Below are 17,700 nucleotides of genomic sequence, written 5' to 3' on the forward strand. Positions count from 1 at the left end.
GAATTCTGATGAATACCATGGTATCTTACTTAATTTGTTCAACATTTAAGGATTTACATCCAAAACTACTCTCATAGTTGTTTGGGGTTTTGTTTGTTTTGGTTTTTAATTGCAATGCTAACCTTATGTGGCAGTATAAATCAATAATCCTAGCCCTTTGGTATTCTGAGGATTGCTGTTTCTAGTCTAACCTGGACTACCTACTGAGCCTCTGGAAATGATACTGGAGAGATGGCGCAGCAGTTAAGATTATGTGCTGGATTTTCAGAATACCTATGTTCGTTTGCCTGGACCCATGCTGGGCGGCCCATGTCTGCCTGTAACTCAGCTCTGGGGTCTGATATTTTGTTTTGGCCTCTTAAGCCATCTATATATATGGAATACAATCATAAAGACAAATGTATGTATATATGTAAGTATAAAATGTATTTTAAAAACCAATAGATACTGACAGAAGCAACTACTTTCCCATTTTGGCATTTCAGTCTTAAGGAGCTTTTATACTCTGCAACAGGTCACCCAAGCAGAAAACTGTCTTTTGCAAAGATGATGAGGGAGCAATTGCTTCCTAGAGTCTCAAGTGTCTTGTTGCCCTCCCTTCCCCCCACCTCCCACCTGGCTGCAATTTCTTTTATCACTAACTAGCCCTTTGTAGTCCTTCATCCTGCTTTTCTTGTCTTTGAGAGTCCATGAATGCCACAGTTTCTTGAGTCTTTGGAGTTCTTCAGCATTAGTGTTAGATCTCATAAATCTTCCACATTTAACCATGAGCCCTGTCCATTTTAATTGACAAAAATGGGGAGTTATTTGTTTTTGGGGTTTTTTGTTTTGTATTTTGAAACATGGTTTCTCTGTGTAGCCTTTACTGTCTTGGACTTGCTTTGTAGACCCAGCTAGCCTCGAACTCACAGAGATCTGCCTGCCTCTGCCTCACTGAGTGCGGGGAAAAGTGAATTTTTTACATTATGTTTCTTAGTTCTCCATATTTCCTTTTGTTAAAGGAAGGTCTGGATTTGTGTAGAACAGTTTTAGAGGTGAAGTTTAACAGTCTAGGCATGTTTGCAGATCATGAATACCACATTAGCCAATAGTCATTTGATTTTTGTTTCCAGCCTTTTAGGAGTCTTAGGTTTGTGTTGTTGAAGCAAACAGCTCATGCAGTTACTAATTTACTCTCCAGTGTGAAGAGAAGACTCGGTTTGCTTCTTTCTTGTTCTAGGTAGCTGTTTGCCAAGAAAATGTCCTTTGTCCCTTCACCCTCTTATTTTTTGACGATATATGTTGGTAGTTACGAGCTTATTGTTCTTGGTTCTTTAAGTGGTTTGTTCTTTTACTTATTACTCATGTTTCTCCTCCCTGAACTATTGTCTTTTCTTTCTATTTCAAAATCTAAATAGCAGAGTAAGAGTGATTGCTAATTACAGTAGTAGAATAATTGTAATGAAGCAATTGGTGCTGTATGGTTTAGTGGGATTTTTTGTTTTGTTTTTGTGTTTGCAGCCTATGGGCTATGGACCTCGAATGCAGCAGACTTCCAGCCAGAACCAGTTTCTTTCCCAGACTCAGTTTCCATCTCAAGGAATGAATGTAACAAACATGCCCTTGCCTCCATCCAGTGGTCAAGCACCAGTGTCTCAAGTATGTTTTTACTGTTTAGATTACTCATAAGTGTACATGTGTGTAGTTTTAGGTATTCATGTCACAGGGCTCACATACAGGATAGCAGTATATGGTCCCTTCTCCCCTTCTGCCCTGGAGAGTGTGTGCAAGTTCCTAGACTGGCGTGGTAGACACGAAGTGCTGATGCTAGTTGTCATAAGAAGTGTGCCCTCTAACTGTGGTCAAAATAGTGAGGCAGGTCTTAGTGTTTAGGCCTGGCCTTTAACCCACACAACAAACTTTCTTTTCTTTTTAAACAATATTTACTTGGAGTTGGGCATCGTTGTGCACACCTGTAATCCCAGCACTTGGGGAGACAGAGACAGGTGGATTTCTGTGAGTTCGAGGGCAGCTTGGTCTACAAAGCGAGTCCAGGGCAGACAAGGCTACACAAAGAAACCCTGTCTCAAACAAACAAATACAAAAATTATTTGGAGTTTTGAAACTGGGTCTCAGGTAGTTCAAGTTGGCCTAGTCTTCACTGTAAGCCTTGAATATCAGATACTCTGGCTTAGCCTCCTTGCTTAGCTAGGATTCTAGGTTTGCCTTATCACACCCTGTTTTGCACTTGAGCAAGAGGCAGTGGTTTTGTGATATTATGTCGGTCATTTCAAACTCTTCATTCATTCATTTATTTGTTTATTTGAGATAAGGGCTCTCTGTGTAGTCTTGTCCTAGACTTGCTTTATAGACTTTGTTGGCCTCAAACTCACAGAGATATGCCTTCCCCTACCTCCCAAGTACTGGTATTAAAGGTGTGTGCCGCCACCACCTGGCACTCAGTCTTTTTAATGGAAGAAATAAACATTTTTTTAGAATTATTAGGGGTCAAATCCAGCATCTGCATATATACTGAAAGTGTTCTACCAGTTGCCAGAATCTTAGTATAGTAGCTCAGGATTACGTTGAATTCTTTCCATGTGGTCTAGGCTAGTTTTAATTCACTATCCTACTTCCTCTCAAGTGGCTGGGATTAAAAGCCCGCACTACCATGATTGGCCAAGGAAAACATACTTAAAAATAAGTATTTTTAGGGTTTGAGTGATGGCTTTGAGGCTAAGAGCACTTGCTGCTCTTTCAGAATTCTGTTTCCAGTCTTGTATCAGGTGTCTTCCAGCTGCCTATAACTCCACTTCCAATGGATCTGATTCTCTTTAGTGACCGATTTTCGAAACATGTATATATGGTAGGAATGCATACATGTAGGTACTCACACTTACACTTAAATAGTAATAACCCTGTATGATTTTGAATGGTCCCTTCTTTCCTTTTTGAAAACTGATGGTATTCAGGCATGCACACCTTTAATCTTTGGAGACAGACACATGTGCATGTATCTCTGTTGGTTCAAGGCTAGCCAGGTCTGCATAGTGAGACCTTGTCTCAGAACGAAAAAAGTTTGCTATTCTTTGTTTATAGAACTATGTGTAGTAAATAATACATATTTGTAAATACTGTATATTTTTCATTTTAACAGGCACAAATGTCCAGTTCTTCCTGTCCAGTGAACTCTCCAATAATGCCTCCAGGGTCTCAAGGGAGCCATATTCACTGTCCCACTCTGCCTCAACAAGCCCATCAGAACTCACCTTCTCCTGTTCCCAGTCGTACCCCTACTCCTCATCATACTCCCCCAAGCATAGGGACTCAGCAACCACCAGCAACAGCAATTCCACCACCTGTTCCTACACCTCCTGCCATACCACCTGGACCACCACCCCAAGCTCTGCATCCCCCATCTAGACAGACACCTACACCACCAACACATCTTCCTCCTCAAGTTCAGCCTTCACTTCCTGCTGCCCCTTCTGCTGACCAGTCCCAGCAACAGCCTCGCTCACAGCAGAGCACTGCAGCCTCTGTTCCTACCCCCACAGCACCATTGCTGCCTCCTCAGCCTTCGACTCCGGTAAGTAGAGTGTCCATACGGCGAGTTAAGCTCCAGTGGTGCTTCTTTACCATTTCTTTCACTTCTGTTTCATCCCTTGTTCTTTTGTACATAGTTAGAATTGTTTATTTTCTGTTTTCCATCCCATAGTACTAGCTAGCATAGAAAGGCTAAAAGGAAGATTTTGTTTAGTTTTGCTGCCCAGTTTTTGCTTCTTTCTATATTCTAAGGCCTGAACACTCTAAGGGTAGAGAGTGATATCGTCATCCATCTGCTGGGATTAAAGGTGTGCACTACCATCCGCCTGGCCCTAATCTTACTTTTAATACTGTCAGCGACTCTGAAATAGTCATCTTTGGAACTTAAAACAGCAACAAAACCTTGCTAGCTGTTTCACGTAAAGCCAACCAGCCAACATTGGTTAGTCCTGTATCCCCCATTCCTAAGAGCTAAGGAAGATGAAACATAGTAATGGATCCAGTGACATTGCTCCCAAATTCAGTGGTTACTCCCATGTAGTTTAAATTTAAATTTTGACTGCATAAAATTGACATGCTTTTTTGTATTTTTCCCTTTATCTTTCTAGCTTTCTCAGCCAGCTGTAAGCATTGAAGGCCAGGTATCAAACCCTCCATCTACTAGTAGCACGGAAGTGAATTCTCAGACTATTCCTGAGAAGCAACCTTCACAGGAAGTGAAAATGGAGGTTAAGATGGAGGTGGATCAACCGGAACCAGCAGACACTCAACCTGACGATGCTCAGGAGGTAAGAATAGAGCAGTTAGGTTCTATTATAAAAGGAGATTTGTATGTGTCCATAGTAAAGAAGAGTAAATAAGGTGATGGTAATGTTCTTATTTCCAGGTGTGTGTTTTTGACAAATTCCTGCCTTGTCTTCTAGGGTAAAGGTGAAGATGGTAAAGTGGAACCTACAGAAACAGAAGAGAGAGGCACTGAGTTAAAACCTGAAATAAAAGAGGAGGAAGACCAGCCGAATACTTCGGCTACACAGTCTTCCCCAGCTCCTGGACAGTCAAAGAAGAAGAGTAAGTAAAGGCTAGGGAGACCATTTATTGGCAAAATGCTTGGCTCACAAATGGTGAAGATGGGAGTTGTCTCTAGCACTTGTGTTGATATGCCAGGTGTGTGTACATCTTTACTCCCAGTGCATGGGAGGCAGAGGCAGATGAATCTGAGTTTAAGGACAGCATTGTTCACTACATAGCAAATTTCAAGCAAGGCTGAGATAGACAGTGAGACCTTGTCTCAGCTGGGCTTTGTGTCACACTTGTAATCTGACAATGGTAAAGTAAAGAAGTGGGGATACCTGTAGCTTGGTGTCCAGTGAGTTTAGATCCTAGTAAGATACTGTTTTGATACGTGGTAGGATATAGGATGGAGAGAGTTTCAGAGTCCTTTTCTGCTTTTTCAGAGGATGCAAATTCAATTTTCAGCATCCACATGTTAGCTTACTACCTCTATCTCCAGTTCTGTCCTCCTCAGGCTCTAGCATATAAATTCAAACAAACATAAAAACACATAAAATATTTTTTAAATGTGAAAAACAAAAACAAGGTTATTGACCTGAATAAAAACCCATCTAACAATAACCCTTGATCTACAGACATAGAGACACATACAGACTCCATACATACTCTACAGACACATACACACTCCATGCTGGAAAGAGTGCTGGCTCCTGTAAATTGTTCTTTGACCTCCACAGATGCCTTAGCATATATGTACACAGGCACACAAATGCTCACATTTTATATTATATAAAAATATAATATTTTTATATTATAAAAATATAACTTTATAATTTTTTTTAAATCATTGACCACGTTTCTTAAATTCTTTGTAGCTTGTATTCCATTTGAATTACACAAATCAAGGGTTAAGTCTAATGTGTATCATCTAAATGATGAACATGTCTTTGCTCTTGGTAATAAAGTATTACCCATTTTAATGAAAAACTCTTCTCAGTGCCTTTGATTAATTTAGGTTGAAGAAACCAGGTCTTGTCTCCTCATTGTTCAACATTGGTGTCATAAAAAGCCTTTTCTTCTCTTTCATTTTCTTTTTTATTCCTTGGTGGTTGGTTAGTGGATTTCATTGTATGGTTCTTCTCTGCCCTGTGGTCTTATTTCTTAGTAGGGACTTACTAGGTAACTTAGACTGTCCTTAATCTTTATATCCCGGCCTGATCTTAATGATGTTCCTGTTTTATCGTGCCCAGTGTTAGAAATGCAGCCATTTTCTACCACACCAGTTCAAAGAGGACATTTCCAGTTTTGCTTGACAGAACCTCTCTTTCTACAGACATCTTTGGGACTGTTACTTAATGAAGTCTCTTCTGTGTTTTGAGGCGCCTTTGATCGATCGATCGATTGATCTATCTATCTATCTATCTATTTTCTATTTTGCCACGTTCTCAGTAAATCTGTAGCTGGAAAAGTAACTAAGGTAAAAAAATTAGAAAATTCTTAGTCTAATGACAAGGTCATTTTTGTGTTCTTCAGGTGCTGTAGGAACATTAACTTGGACATATTGTTAGCATCCTTTTGCTCAGCCAATAACTGATTTCATTGGACTTTTTTTTTTCTTTTTCTTTTTTTTTTTTTTTTTTAAGTTTTCAAACCGGAAGAATTACGCCAGGCTCTGATGCCAACATTGGAGGCACTTTACCGGCAGGACCCAGAATCCCTTCCCTTTCGTCAGCCTGTAGACCCACAGCTTCTAGGAATCCCTGTAAGTATTTGGTATTTTTGTATTTTCTTTTAAACTGAGAAACAGCTTTATGGACATGATTTATATTTTAGAGAAGCAGAGCAAATTTTTAGTGTTTTCACTGTTACACAACTATCACTATGGCTTTAATTCATTCTCATATCCTCCCCCAAATAAACCCTATATCCATTAAAATCAGCACTCTTACTTTCCGAAAGTTAGGGCTGCCTAATTGCTCTGGATTCTTCTATTTTAGTTTTTCTATTTTGGTGTTGAGAGTCACAATCAGTGTGGAATGAAAACTTAGGAAATTCTTTGCACTGACCCACACCTCAGGCACTAACATAACTTTTTGAGATTCATCCATGTTATTCTTTCATTCAGTGCTTCCTTTTAATCATTTAATACTCAGTTATCTTGATGCTGCTGCGTTTTGTGTCTGTGTTTAGTTGGCAGACATTTGGTTATTCCCAGTTTTTGGCTATTGAGAACGTGTGCTGTGAATGTCTTATATAAGAACTGCTTTGCCCTTTTGTTTTGATTTTTCAGAGTATCTCACTTTACACTCCAAGTGACCCTTGAACTTTTAAGTTTTGCATCAGCCTTCTAGCACTGAGCTTGCAGGAATGTGGATAAATTTCTATGTGGCTATAACTTTGTTTCTCTTGTGTGTACTTAGAGATGCAGTTCTGGGGTTAACAATTTATTATCACGTGAACAGCTGTAGATCAGGACAGAAAGACAAGTCCCTTAGTTTTAAAGATTTTTATTTTGTGTATATGAGTTTTTGCCTGTTGAATATACATTACGTGGGTACCTGGTTCGTGGAGGCCAAAAGAGTGTGTTGAATCCCCATAGAACTGGAGCTAGTGTTGTGAGTTACCTAGTTCTGACCGCTGAAAGCTGAGCCCAGGTCCTGTATAAGAACAGCAAATACTTTTAACTGTTGAGCCATCATCAGTGTTTCTTCCTCGCCCCTTCAAACCTTTAAGTTTTTTGTTGTTTTGTTTGGAGACTGGCGTGGGGTTGGGGTGAGGTTGGGTGCACACTGTGTATCTATCCCTAGTTGGCCTGAAACTGACTATGTAGACCAGATGGCTTCAGATTCATTGTCAATCTAACTGCCTCTACCTCTCTGCATGCTGGGATTAGAGACATTTGTCACAATGTCCTTCCCAAAGTTAATGTTGAAAAGTTTGGGAGTTATAATACACTTTTAATAAATGTTATATGGTATTGGAAGTGCTCTTCTGGGGTACAGTTTATTCAGGATTTTTTTCCATGTTTTTTGTTACCTTAGAACACTGATACTCTTTGATTTGTATGCCTCTTTAGTACTCAAAATTTAAAGATATTTGGATTTGCTGTATGTATGTGACAAATTATCTGGACCTATTGTTTGGAGACTCTCAGTCTGCAAAGCCTCTTCATATATGTATATATTAATATTTTAAAGAAGTGACAGACTTAAGTCAAATTTTGGGAAGTAGACATGTCAAGATATGTTAAATTATGGAAAATTAATGATGATAATAGGAAGATACTCCGTCTTCCCTAAATACCCTGCTCATGAGTATGTGATGTGGTGTTGCTTATACTTTTAGGATTACTTTGATATTGTAAAGAGCCCCATGGATCTTTCTACAATCAAGAGGAAGTTAGATACTGGACAGTACCAAGAGCCCTGGCAATATATAGATGACATTTGGCTTATGTTCAACAATGCTTGGTTATATAACCGTAAAACATCAAGGGTTTACAAATATTGCTCCAAACTATCTGAGGTATTTGAGCAAGAAATTGACCCTGTCATGCAAAGCCTTGGATATTGTTGCGGCAGAAAGGTGAGTAGCTTCTAGAGCTGCCTTTAATTCCTAAGATATATAGAATCTAGTGTTTACTTGGGTTAAAAGGACCTTGTTTCTGACTTGGACAGAGTCTCAACGTCTCTTCTTCTCTTTTTTTCCATGTTATTGAGTCATCAGGCTGAGCTCATGGAGTAGGAGCTTTATTTAATATGTTCCCCAAGGGTGCAGCTTGCTCCCTTATGATGCTTTTCATGTACATAGCAGTTCTCAGTGTTACATCCCATGTTGCTTATAGGTATATGGAAATAGTGTTGGACAGATATGTTTGTCCAGCCTGTTGAAATTGAGTAGTAAAGTTGTCGTAGTTTTTGTAAGCTAAAGTGGCTAATTGTGATTTACTGGTGAGAGCTGGCTTGTTTCTGATTTGCTCTTGTGACTGTTCTGCCTTGTACTTCAGGCCCTTGTGCTCTTAAACAAATACTTTCTTTTGCAGTTGGAGTTCTCTCCACAGACACTGTGTTGCTATGGCAAACAGTTATGCACAATCCCACGTGATGCCACTTATTACAGTTACCAGAACAGGTAAGCTCAACCTCGTGTGGACCATGGTACATGTGTCCTTACTATAGAAAGTGCATGCAATCCAGATGTTCTGGTGCACGCACACATACACTGTGGTTCATATGTTACCTGCTTGAAAACATTAATTCTTTGCTTTTGTTTGCAAAGTTACAGTATTTTCTAGTAAAAGAAACAGTAGCTTTACAAGTTTTGTGACCTTTTCTCACCTTGGATTTAGTATAAAAAGGTTTCCAAAATACTTACTTTGTGTTAGGCAGAATAAGAATAAAGAAATCTCCTAGAGCCGAGGAGTAGCTAATTAGTAGAGTCCTTGCCTGGAATGCATGAAGCCTGGGTTTGAACTTAGCACTTCATAAATGGGGCACAGTGGTTCATGATTATAATCCAAACACTTGAGAGGTAGAGATTTTGTGATCACTTCCGAGTTGTCCTTAGTTGGCTACAGCAGTAAATTTGAGGTCAGCCTAGATTGCATGAGACCCAGTCTGAAAAAAAAAAAAAAAAGAAAATGTGAGAAGAAAATACATATACCCAAGTCTCTGAAGACTTGGGTATACAGGGTTCTCTGCCTTACTCTTCTCTTGCCCAGAGGCTATAATCACATAAGTTGTATATACACTAATCTCTGGATCATGAGTACTCGGTCTGTTGGTAGTAATCAGCCTAGGTAGTAATCAGCTCATTTAGTTAGTGTTCTTGGACCTCTGCAACAGAACAGTAAGGGGGAGCAGTGACTGCCCTGTGCTTGTTTAATGCAGCCAACACTATGGTGTTCTGTTTGATTGAACATGTGAGCTCTGGTTTCCAGCCATTAGAATTCTAATTTTTTATTTACAGTAACGTTAGTTTCTAATGCTAATTTCCAGGTATAGAATCTAGGCTTGTTTTATTTACTCCTTGAAACCTAGGAGGGGTCCAATCTAGTAAAAAACAAAATGACAAAACAAAACAAAAACTGGCATATAAAATTACTATGCTTCTTTTATGTCAACAGATTAACCTTTAAAAAGAGCATTTTGCCTGGCAGTGGTACCTCACACCTTTATCCCAGCAGTGGAGAGGCAGAGGCAGGTGTATCTCAGAGTTAAGAGGTCACACTGGTCTACAGAGCAAATTTTAGAATGGTCAGGGCTACACAGAGAAACCCTCTCTCAAAAAATCCACACCCCCCCCCCCCCCAAAAAAAATCTGTGTGCAGTACCACTGGGTAGTAAAATCAAGCAGTGTGGATCTAGATGAAAGGTCTTTTTTTTATTTGCTGTAATCATTTGCTACTTGTGATTCCATTGAGATATTTAATGCTAATATGTGCTTTGCCTTGGCTTTCTGCTTTGTGTTGTCCTGTCTTGCTTTTGTTTTTTGTTGTCTTGCAATCCCTCATTTCTTCGTTTGTTTTGTTTTCTTTTTCTCCCTCATGCTTGTCGTTGTCTGCACTTGGCTTTGATTGCAAAAAAATAAATAAATACAAAAACAAAAAACAAAACAAACCCAAACTGTGGGGCCCATAAATCTGCATCATTGAATGTCCTTGTCGCCGTTGATGACCTGCTCTCTGCTCCCGTTCCCCTCCTTGGCCTGCTGTGATTGGTGGCTTCGTTGCTTGGCTTGGGCTGTGTTGTGTGAACGGAACAGTTCACCCCAGTATGGCCTTCTTGCCGACAGGTATCATTTCTGTGAGAAGTGTTTCAATGAAATCCAAGGGGAGAGCGTTTCTTTGGGGGATGACCCTTCCCAACCTCAAACGTAAGTATATCATTTTGAGTGTGCTGTTCTACTTCTCCATTCTCAGGTGATTATTCTCAAGCATTTCTACGTGATCTTATACTGTGTCTGTCCAACCTTGTATCCCACTATTGAAATACAACTGATTTTAAGGTAAATTAGACATTGATTCTCAGTTGTATTGTCACATAGAGGTACCTATACTTATCTATAGCTATTGGCTCCTCAACTGGTTAGCCTAGATTCTGTTAGCATAACCGAATGCTATTAGATATTTCTAAGCTATCTGAGCATTGGACATTCATCTTAGTAATAAATACTTGTTCAGCCTGTCTTCTTAAAATTGAAAGGTTGTGCAAAAGCTTTTCATAACTTAACTATATTGGATTTGAAGGAAGTTGTACTCATGATGCCCATATACCTTCTCTTGTAGGTTAGGAGATCGTTCAGTTAGTAGAGTTTACTAAACAGTTTTAATTGAGCCCTCCTGGAGCTTTGTAGTTTCATAAATTTTTATTGTTTGGCAGATGCCAAGATAATTTTCAACATACAGCCTAAACTGCCAAGTTGAGGGGTTTTTGTTTGTTTGTAAATTGTTTTTTAAGATTTTTTTTGCTCTATCTGCATGTACACCAGCACACCAGAAGGCGGCACCAGATCTCATTATAGATGATTGTGAGCTACCCTGTGGTTGCTGGGAATTGAACATGACCTCTAGAAGAGCAGATAGTGCACTTAACCACTGAGCCATCTCTCTAGCCCTAGTCTCTTTAACATAGAATTAGATAGTATATCTTAACTTAAAAAACAAAAAAGAACTTTTGAGTGAAATTTTCAAATTTCCATGTCTTCATATTTACTAAAGATAAATAGATTTATAGTATTAGTGAAACAAGTGTCTGAGAGAACTTGGATAAATTTTCTAGTTTATGTTGTACAACAACACTCCCTTCAATTTCTGTTGAAATACCATGTGGTAGGCGCTGGGTGCTTATGTAGCAGAATAGATGTAGAGCCTAGAAAAACCAGAAAAACCAGAGAAGTTTACTCTAGGGAGGGAATTTTCCTGTTGTGGCCTGTCAGGTATTCTAAACCTTAAATCAGTAAGGATCTAAGGTTAGAAAGTAAGATACGCTTTTAATTTTGATACTGTTTTTTATGGGGGGACAGTGCTGGACAGTATGGGAAACCATGAAAAATAAGTAGTATGAAATGAAAACAAATGTATCCTTCAAATTTAGTCTGAGGTAACTTCAGGGACCTAAAGCATGCGCTTAGCATCTGTTCTCACCATTGCCTAAAAATGCAGAAATTGATGCTGGTGCACGCCTGTAATCCTAGCACTTGGGAAGTGGATCTTCGTGGTTTCAAGGCCAGCCTGGGTTACAAAGCAAGTACAGAACAGCCAAGGCCACACAGAGAAACACTGTCTCCAAAACAACAACAAAGTACAGATTTGACCATGTTTCTAAACCCAAACTTCCCTCAGATACTGAAAAGTAGCCTTTTTGGTGTATGGTTTTTTTGTTTGTTTTAGCACCACCCCTGTAGGATCTCACTATGTAACTAACTCATGTTGGTCTTTAATTTGAGATCCTCCTGCTTCTGAACACTGGAATTAGATATGCACAGCACCACAGCTACCTGTCATCTAGTCGGTTTCTTTGTTGTTTCTGGAGTTTTGTTGGGATAGGGTTTTACCTTGTATTCTACACTAGCTTCAAATTCCAGGCTATTCTCTGTCCTCAGCATTCCAAATAAAACTATTCTTTTGTGTGTGTTTGTTTGTTTCAAGACAGAATCTCAACTGTGTACCTCTGGCTGTCTTGGAACTCACTATGTAGAGCTTGCTGGCCTCAAACTCACCTGCTCTGCCTTCTGAGTGAACGCCATGTTCACAATTTGGAAACAACAGATTATGAAAAGTATATACACTACACTATACAGAACCAGAATTTAAAAGGGAAAGAATTGTACATATTAACATATTCTTTAATCCCTGCACTAGGATTGTAGAGGCAGGTGAGTTCAAGGCTAGCCATAGCTATATAAGATGCTCTGTTTCCAGAGGGGTTGTATGTCTGTTAAATATGAAATATTGGAGAACATTTCCTTATAAACAACTGAATTTGCTATGACCCAAGAAATACTTAGAGAAAATTAATTTTGGGGAGGCAGAGACAAGCAGGTCTCTTTGAGTTCAAGGCTAGCCTGGTCTACAAAGCAAGTTCCAGGATAGCCAGGGATACACACAGGGAAATCCAGTCTTAAGAGGAAAAAAAATGAATTTTGTTCAAACAGCATTCAGATTGCTAAATATTTTAGTAATTATTTTGAGGTTTTATTTTCTCATTTATGTCCATTTTCTTTTTTTAGTACAATAAATAAAGAACAATTTTCCAAGAGAAAAAATGATACGCTGGATCCTGAACTGTAAGTATTTTCCATGAATTGTTAGTACATTCTGGGCCTAAATTTTTCCAAGACAACTTAATATTCTCTGGCTGATATCTGCATATCATAAATGTTAATAGCTATTAGAAATGTAAGAAACATTCAGGGGCTCAGGCTATCACCTTTACAGTTAGTTTATTTTAATGTTTCCTATCGAGCATCAGATTACTTCCAGTGCATACTTAAAATCTCTTATACTACCTGTCTGCTTGCTGAGCCCAGGGCACTGAAAAGTACAGGTTCCCTCTGTTTGCTCTGAAAATAGTAGGGTGACTCTAGGTTTTCAGTAGTTGCCATCTCTTGTTGCCTTTCTGGATTAAAATTTTAGTTCATTGGTTTAGTAACTGCTGAAATTTGCTTTCCCTATAACATTAATGCCAAACACAAAAAACACTCAGCTAAACAAATTTTTTAACTCTTTGGGCACGAGAGATCTTTTGAATTGTTAAAATTTACAGGAGCTACTGAACATTTTTGGTTGGTGTTGTTTCAAGGTCTGTCTTAGAATTTATATTTATATTTTTTATTTCCAGGTTTGTTGAGTGCACAGAATGTGGAAGAAAGATGCACCAGATCTGTGTCCTTCACCATGAGATCATCTGGCCAACTGGGTGAGGCTTAGGACATTGGCAGAAGTGTTTTGTTTTCTCTTCATGACTGTATTATGTGTTCAAAGTTACTGGTTTTGTTAGGGTCTCACTGTGTAGCTCTGGCTGGACAAAAACATGCTACATAGACCAGGCTGTTGCTGCTTCCTGGTGTGGCTCCCACCTATAATTCCAGCCTTTGGTAGTCAGATACCTTGTATGCATTAAAGAATCTTAAATCTGGACCACAGAATGAAAACCTCCAAAAAAGAAAGGAAGGAAATGTTGTACTGTTATTAAAGCCAGTGTTACCTATAACTAAATATAAATATACCAGAATTGAAAATGTTTGCTGATAATTACAATCTTTTTTTTTTTATTTTATTTTTTCATGTGCATTGGTGTTTTGCCTGCATATATGTTTGAGGGTACTGGACTCCCTGGAACTGGAGTTGCAGACAGTTGTGAGCTGCCATGTGGGTACTGGGAATTGAACTCCCGTTTCTCTGGAAGAGAATTCTTACAATTCAGAATTTAAGATCAGTAAGCTGGTTAAAGACAGTGGCTCAGAGGTTAAGAGCACTGGCTGCTCTTCCAGAGGTCCTGAGTTCCATTCCCAGCACCCACATGGTGGCTCACAACCACCTATGATGAGACCTGGTGCCCTCTTCTGGCCTGCAGGCATACATGCAGGCAGAACATGTTATACATAATAAAAGCTTAAAAAAAAAAAAAAAAAGACAATCATTGAGGCCAGAGTAGATCTCTTGCAGATACTATTTCAGTTCAGTTCTCAGCCCACAGGCTAGCAGATTACTACTACTTATAACTGTTTGTTATCACATACACAGTGTACTACCTGCATGCATGCGTGTCAGAAGAGGGCACCAGCTACCATTACAGATGGCTGTGAGCCGCCACGTGCTTGTGGGAATTGAGCTCTCAACCTCTGAGCCATCTCTCCAGCCCCCTACTTATAACTTTTTTTCCAAGGAATCCAATGCCCTCTTCTGGTCTCCATAAAGATGCACACATAAATGGCACATACCCAGAGATTCATGTACATAAAATCTTAGAGACAGGGTTCCTTTTGTTGACCATTAAACTCAGTATTGGGATTATAAAATCTTTTTTTTTTTTCTTTTCATCAAAACATGGTTTCTTTGTAGCCTTGGCTATCCTGGAACAATTAAAGACACTAAGCTTGCTTTTGTTCTTTGTTGCTCTTGTCTATTTTTATGCAGCATTCTGCCTGCCTATGTGCCTACAAACCAGAAGAGGGCACCAGATATCATTATAGTTATTTGCCACCATGTGGTTACTGGAAATTGAACTCAGAACCTTAGAAAGAACAACCAGTGTTCTTATCCTCTGAGCCATCTCCAGCCCCTTGCTTTGTTTTTTTAAGTCAGAAATTTTTTTATTGTAGAATTTAACTTCAGGACTCCTACTTCAGAGGCTGACACAGGAAGATTGAGAGTTGAAGGCCAGCCTGGGTATAATAACTAGGGACACAGTTCAGGAGTAGAGAACTTGCCTAGTGTATGTTTGCAGAAATCTGTGTGTGTATTTTGATGTGTGTTTGTGTGTGTGTCTGTCTATCTCTGTGTCTGTGTATACTTAATGAGAGGTAACTTTCATCTGGTCTCAGACTTGCTTTATAATGAAGAATAGCCTTGACAACCCTTCTTCTCACATTCTGGGATTACAAGCATGTAAGCACAGAAAGCAAAAAGCTCCTTTTTTGTTGGTATTTGTTTTTAGACGGTCTCACTGTAACCCAGGCCAGCCAGGAGCTCCTGATCTTCCTGTCTGCCACTAGCACTTAGTCGGGATTACAGTTGTTCTCTGTCTCTCAGCTAGAACTCCCAGGCCTGCTTTCTAAATGCAATGTGTACACTGTTTATATTAACTCTGTTATGTATGTAGGAACTCATGCCAGGTTTGTTTGGTTTTTTTTTTGTTTTGTTTTGTTTTTTAGTTTAACTGGATTTGAATGAAAAAAAGATTTTGTTACATGGTAGTTCAATGTTTATGCTATATAAGCAAAGTCCTGGTTTACATTTTAGGTTTGTCTGTGATGGCTGTTTGAAGAAAACTGCACGAACTAGGAAAGAAAATAAGTTTTCTGCTAAAAGTAAGTCTCATGCTTAGACATAAACCTTGGTTTAAAAAAATTATATGTAGGCGGGTGATGGTGGTGCACGCGTTTAATTTCAGCATTCAGGAGGAAGAGGTAGGCAGATCTCTTGAGTTCAAGGCCAGCCTGCCCTGTCTTGAAAAAATATATATCTATATAATGTGTAGGTATGTGTGTACACAGACATAAAAACACATGTTCAAGAGAAATTAAGCCAAAATCAATCAATTTTAACTGTTTATAACAAGCGTTGTGGTACACCTAATTCCCATATTCCAGGGCCAGACGGATCTTGAGTTTGAGACCAGCCTCATCTATGTAGTGAGACCCTATCTCAAAAAAGAAAAAGAAAATTCAGCTAAAATGAAATAATTCTATAGCATAGTGAACATTGAATTATATTTTTTAAAAATCGTTAAAAAAAAAAAAGGACTTGTCAATACAGGTTCGTGTCTCCCCCCCCCCCCCAATATTTCTTCCCTTTCTGGCACATGTCATAACGTGGGGCACATGTAAAAGTGATTGACTTGAATTATTGTCACAGGAGTGGTTTCCCTCCTTTGGCACTGTAAAATTAATTTAAGGAACCTTCTTGCTTTACCTAATCCTTTGTGATGCCTGATAGGATATCAGCGTTACTTTACTATAGTGAAAAACAAATATATCCGGTTAGTTGAACTTTAGAGGTTGACAGTAAAAATTGGAACCATGGTAACTTTCTTCCTACTCTGCTTAATATTAGGAATTAGCATAGGACCATACCTTGGTAACTTTTTACTTTTATATTCCTAGGGTTGCCATCTACCAGACTTGGTACCTTTCTGGAGAATCGAGTGAATGACTTTCTGAGGCGACAAAATCACCCTGAATCAGGAGAAGTCACTGTTAGGGTTGTTCACGCTTCTGACAAAACTGTAGAGGTGAAACCAGGCATGAAAGCAAGGTATCTTGTAATCTCGTAATAGATCCACAATTGTGCCTACTCAGTTATTGTTGATTTCAACCTGAATGATATGTGTTTTCCTTTCTGTCTGAATTGTGTAGGTTTGTAGATAGTGGAGAGATGGCAGAATCTTTTCCATACCGAACCAAGGCCCTGTTTGCTTTTGAAGAAATTGATGGTGTTGACTTGTGTTTCTTTGGCATGCATGTTCAAGAGTACGGCTCTGACTGTCCCCCACCCAACCAGAGGTAGGACTTGCTGTGACAAGCTTCTCATTGTGGGTGAGGGAATGGAAGGGAATTATTTTCATATTAAAACTAGAATAAAAGCACACTGGGCAGAAATGTGATAATGAATATAACATGATGGAAGCCAAGGCCAACTCGGGTCCCCACATAGTTACAGTCTATGAATTTCCTTTTATAGTTTACAAATAATAGTTTGCACAGAGCACAGGAAATCCATGTTAATAATAATTTAATATGTGATGGAACTTTTTTTTTTTTTTTTTTTATATAGGAGAGTATACATATCTTACCTCGATAGTGTTCATTTCTTCCGTCCTAAATGCTTGCGGACTGCAGTCTATCATGAAATTCTAATTGGATATTTAGAATATGTCAAGAAATTAGGGTAAGCATATTAGAATGTGTGAGAGAGTGCGTGTGTCTGTGTGTGTGTGTGTTAACAGGGTTTCTCTGTGTAACTGCCTTGGCTATCCTGAGACTCACTTTGTAGAACAGGCTGGCCTTGAATTCATAGAGATCCACCAACCTCTCTGTCCTGAGTGCTGGGATTAAAGGTGCCTGCCATCTGCTCGGCTTTATGATTACTATCTTTTTAAAGGTGATGTGTTGTCAAAAATGTGTATGTGTGTATTTCAGTTTTTCATGCTAGAGTGAAGCCAGGACTTTGTTACATCCTCTGATAATGAAGCTGATATCACTATGTGCTTCCTACTTCATTAATTGTTTAGTTCTGTTTTGTTTAAGCCATTGTGTTTACAGTTTGAATTAAAAGTTTTTGATATTACTCATTTGAAAATGAAAATTTTTTTCTTGATCCTGAATGTGGTGGTGTGTGCTTAACGTGGGAGGCCTGGGTTTGGAGAGTACATTTATTAAGATCTGAAGGTATTCCTGTAAGTACATCAATCCTGGAGAGTACATGCCACTTGACTTAATCCT

At 39.0% G+C, this 17,700-nt stretch overlaps 1 protein-coding gene across 1 annotated transcript in view; it reads left to right on the top strand.

The window, feature by feature from the left end:
• Positions 1–17,700, top strand: part of Ep300 (E1A binding protein p300) — a 67,882-nt gene that overhangs the window by 39,697 nt on the left and 10,485 nt on the right. Inside the window, exons 13-26 of the mRNA XM_055602956.1 lie at positions 1,501–1,638; positions 3,137–3,568; positions 4,134–4,313; positions 4,449–4,593; positions 6,180–6,298; positions 7,882–8,121; positions 8,579–8,667; positions 10,330–10,410; positions 12,766–12,822; positions 13,377–13,454; positions 15,500–15,567; positions 16,363–16,513; positions 16,615–16,761; positions 17,033–17,146. Coding sequence (XP_055458931.1) covers positions 1,501–1,638; positions 3,137–3,568; positions 4,134–4,313; positions 4,449–4,593; positions 6,180–6,298; positions 7,882–8,121; positions 8,579–8,667; positions 10,330–10,410; positions 12,766–12,822; positions 13,377–13,454; positions 15,500–15,567; positions 16,363–16,513; positions 16,615–16,761; positions 17,033–17,146 — 2,039 coding nt within the window. The remainder of the gene's footprint in view (positions 1–1,500; positions 1,639–3,136; positions 3,569–4,133; positions 4,314–4,448; positions 4,594–6,179; positions 6,299–7,881; positions 8,122–8,578; positions 8,668–10,329; positions 10,411–12,765; positions 12,823–13,376; positions 13,455–15,499; positions 15,568–16,362; positions 16,514–16,614; positions 16,762–17,032; positions 17,147–17,700) is intronic.

Source organism: Psammomys obesus, unplaced genomic scaffold (genome assembly GCF_907164565.1).
Source record: "Psammomys obesus unplaced genomic scaffold, mPsaObe1.curated_primary_1811, whole genome shotgun sequence".
NCBI classification, from domain to species: Eukaryota; Metazoa; Chordata; class Mammalia; order Rodentia; family Muridae; genus Psammomys; species Psammomys obesus.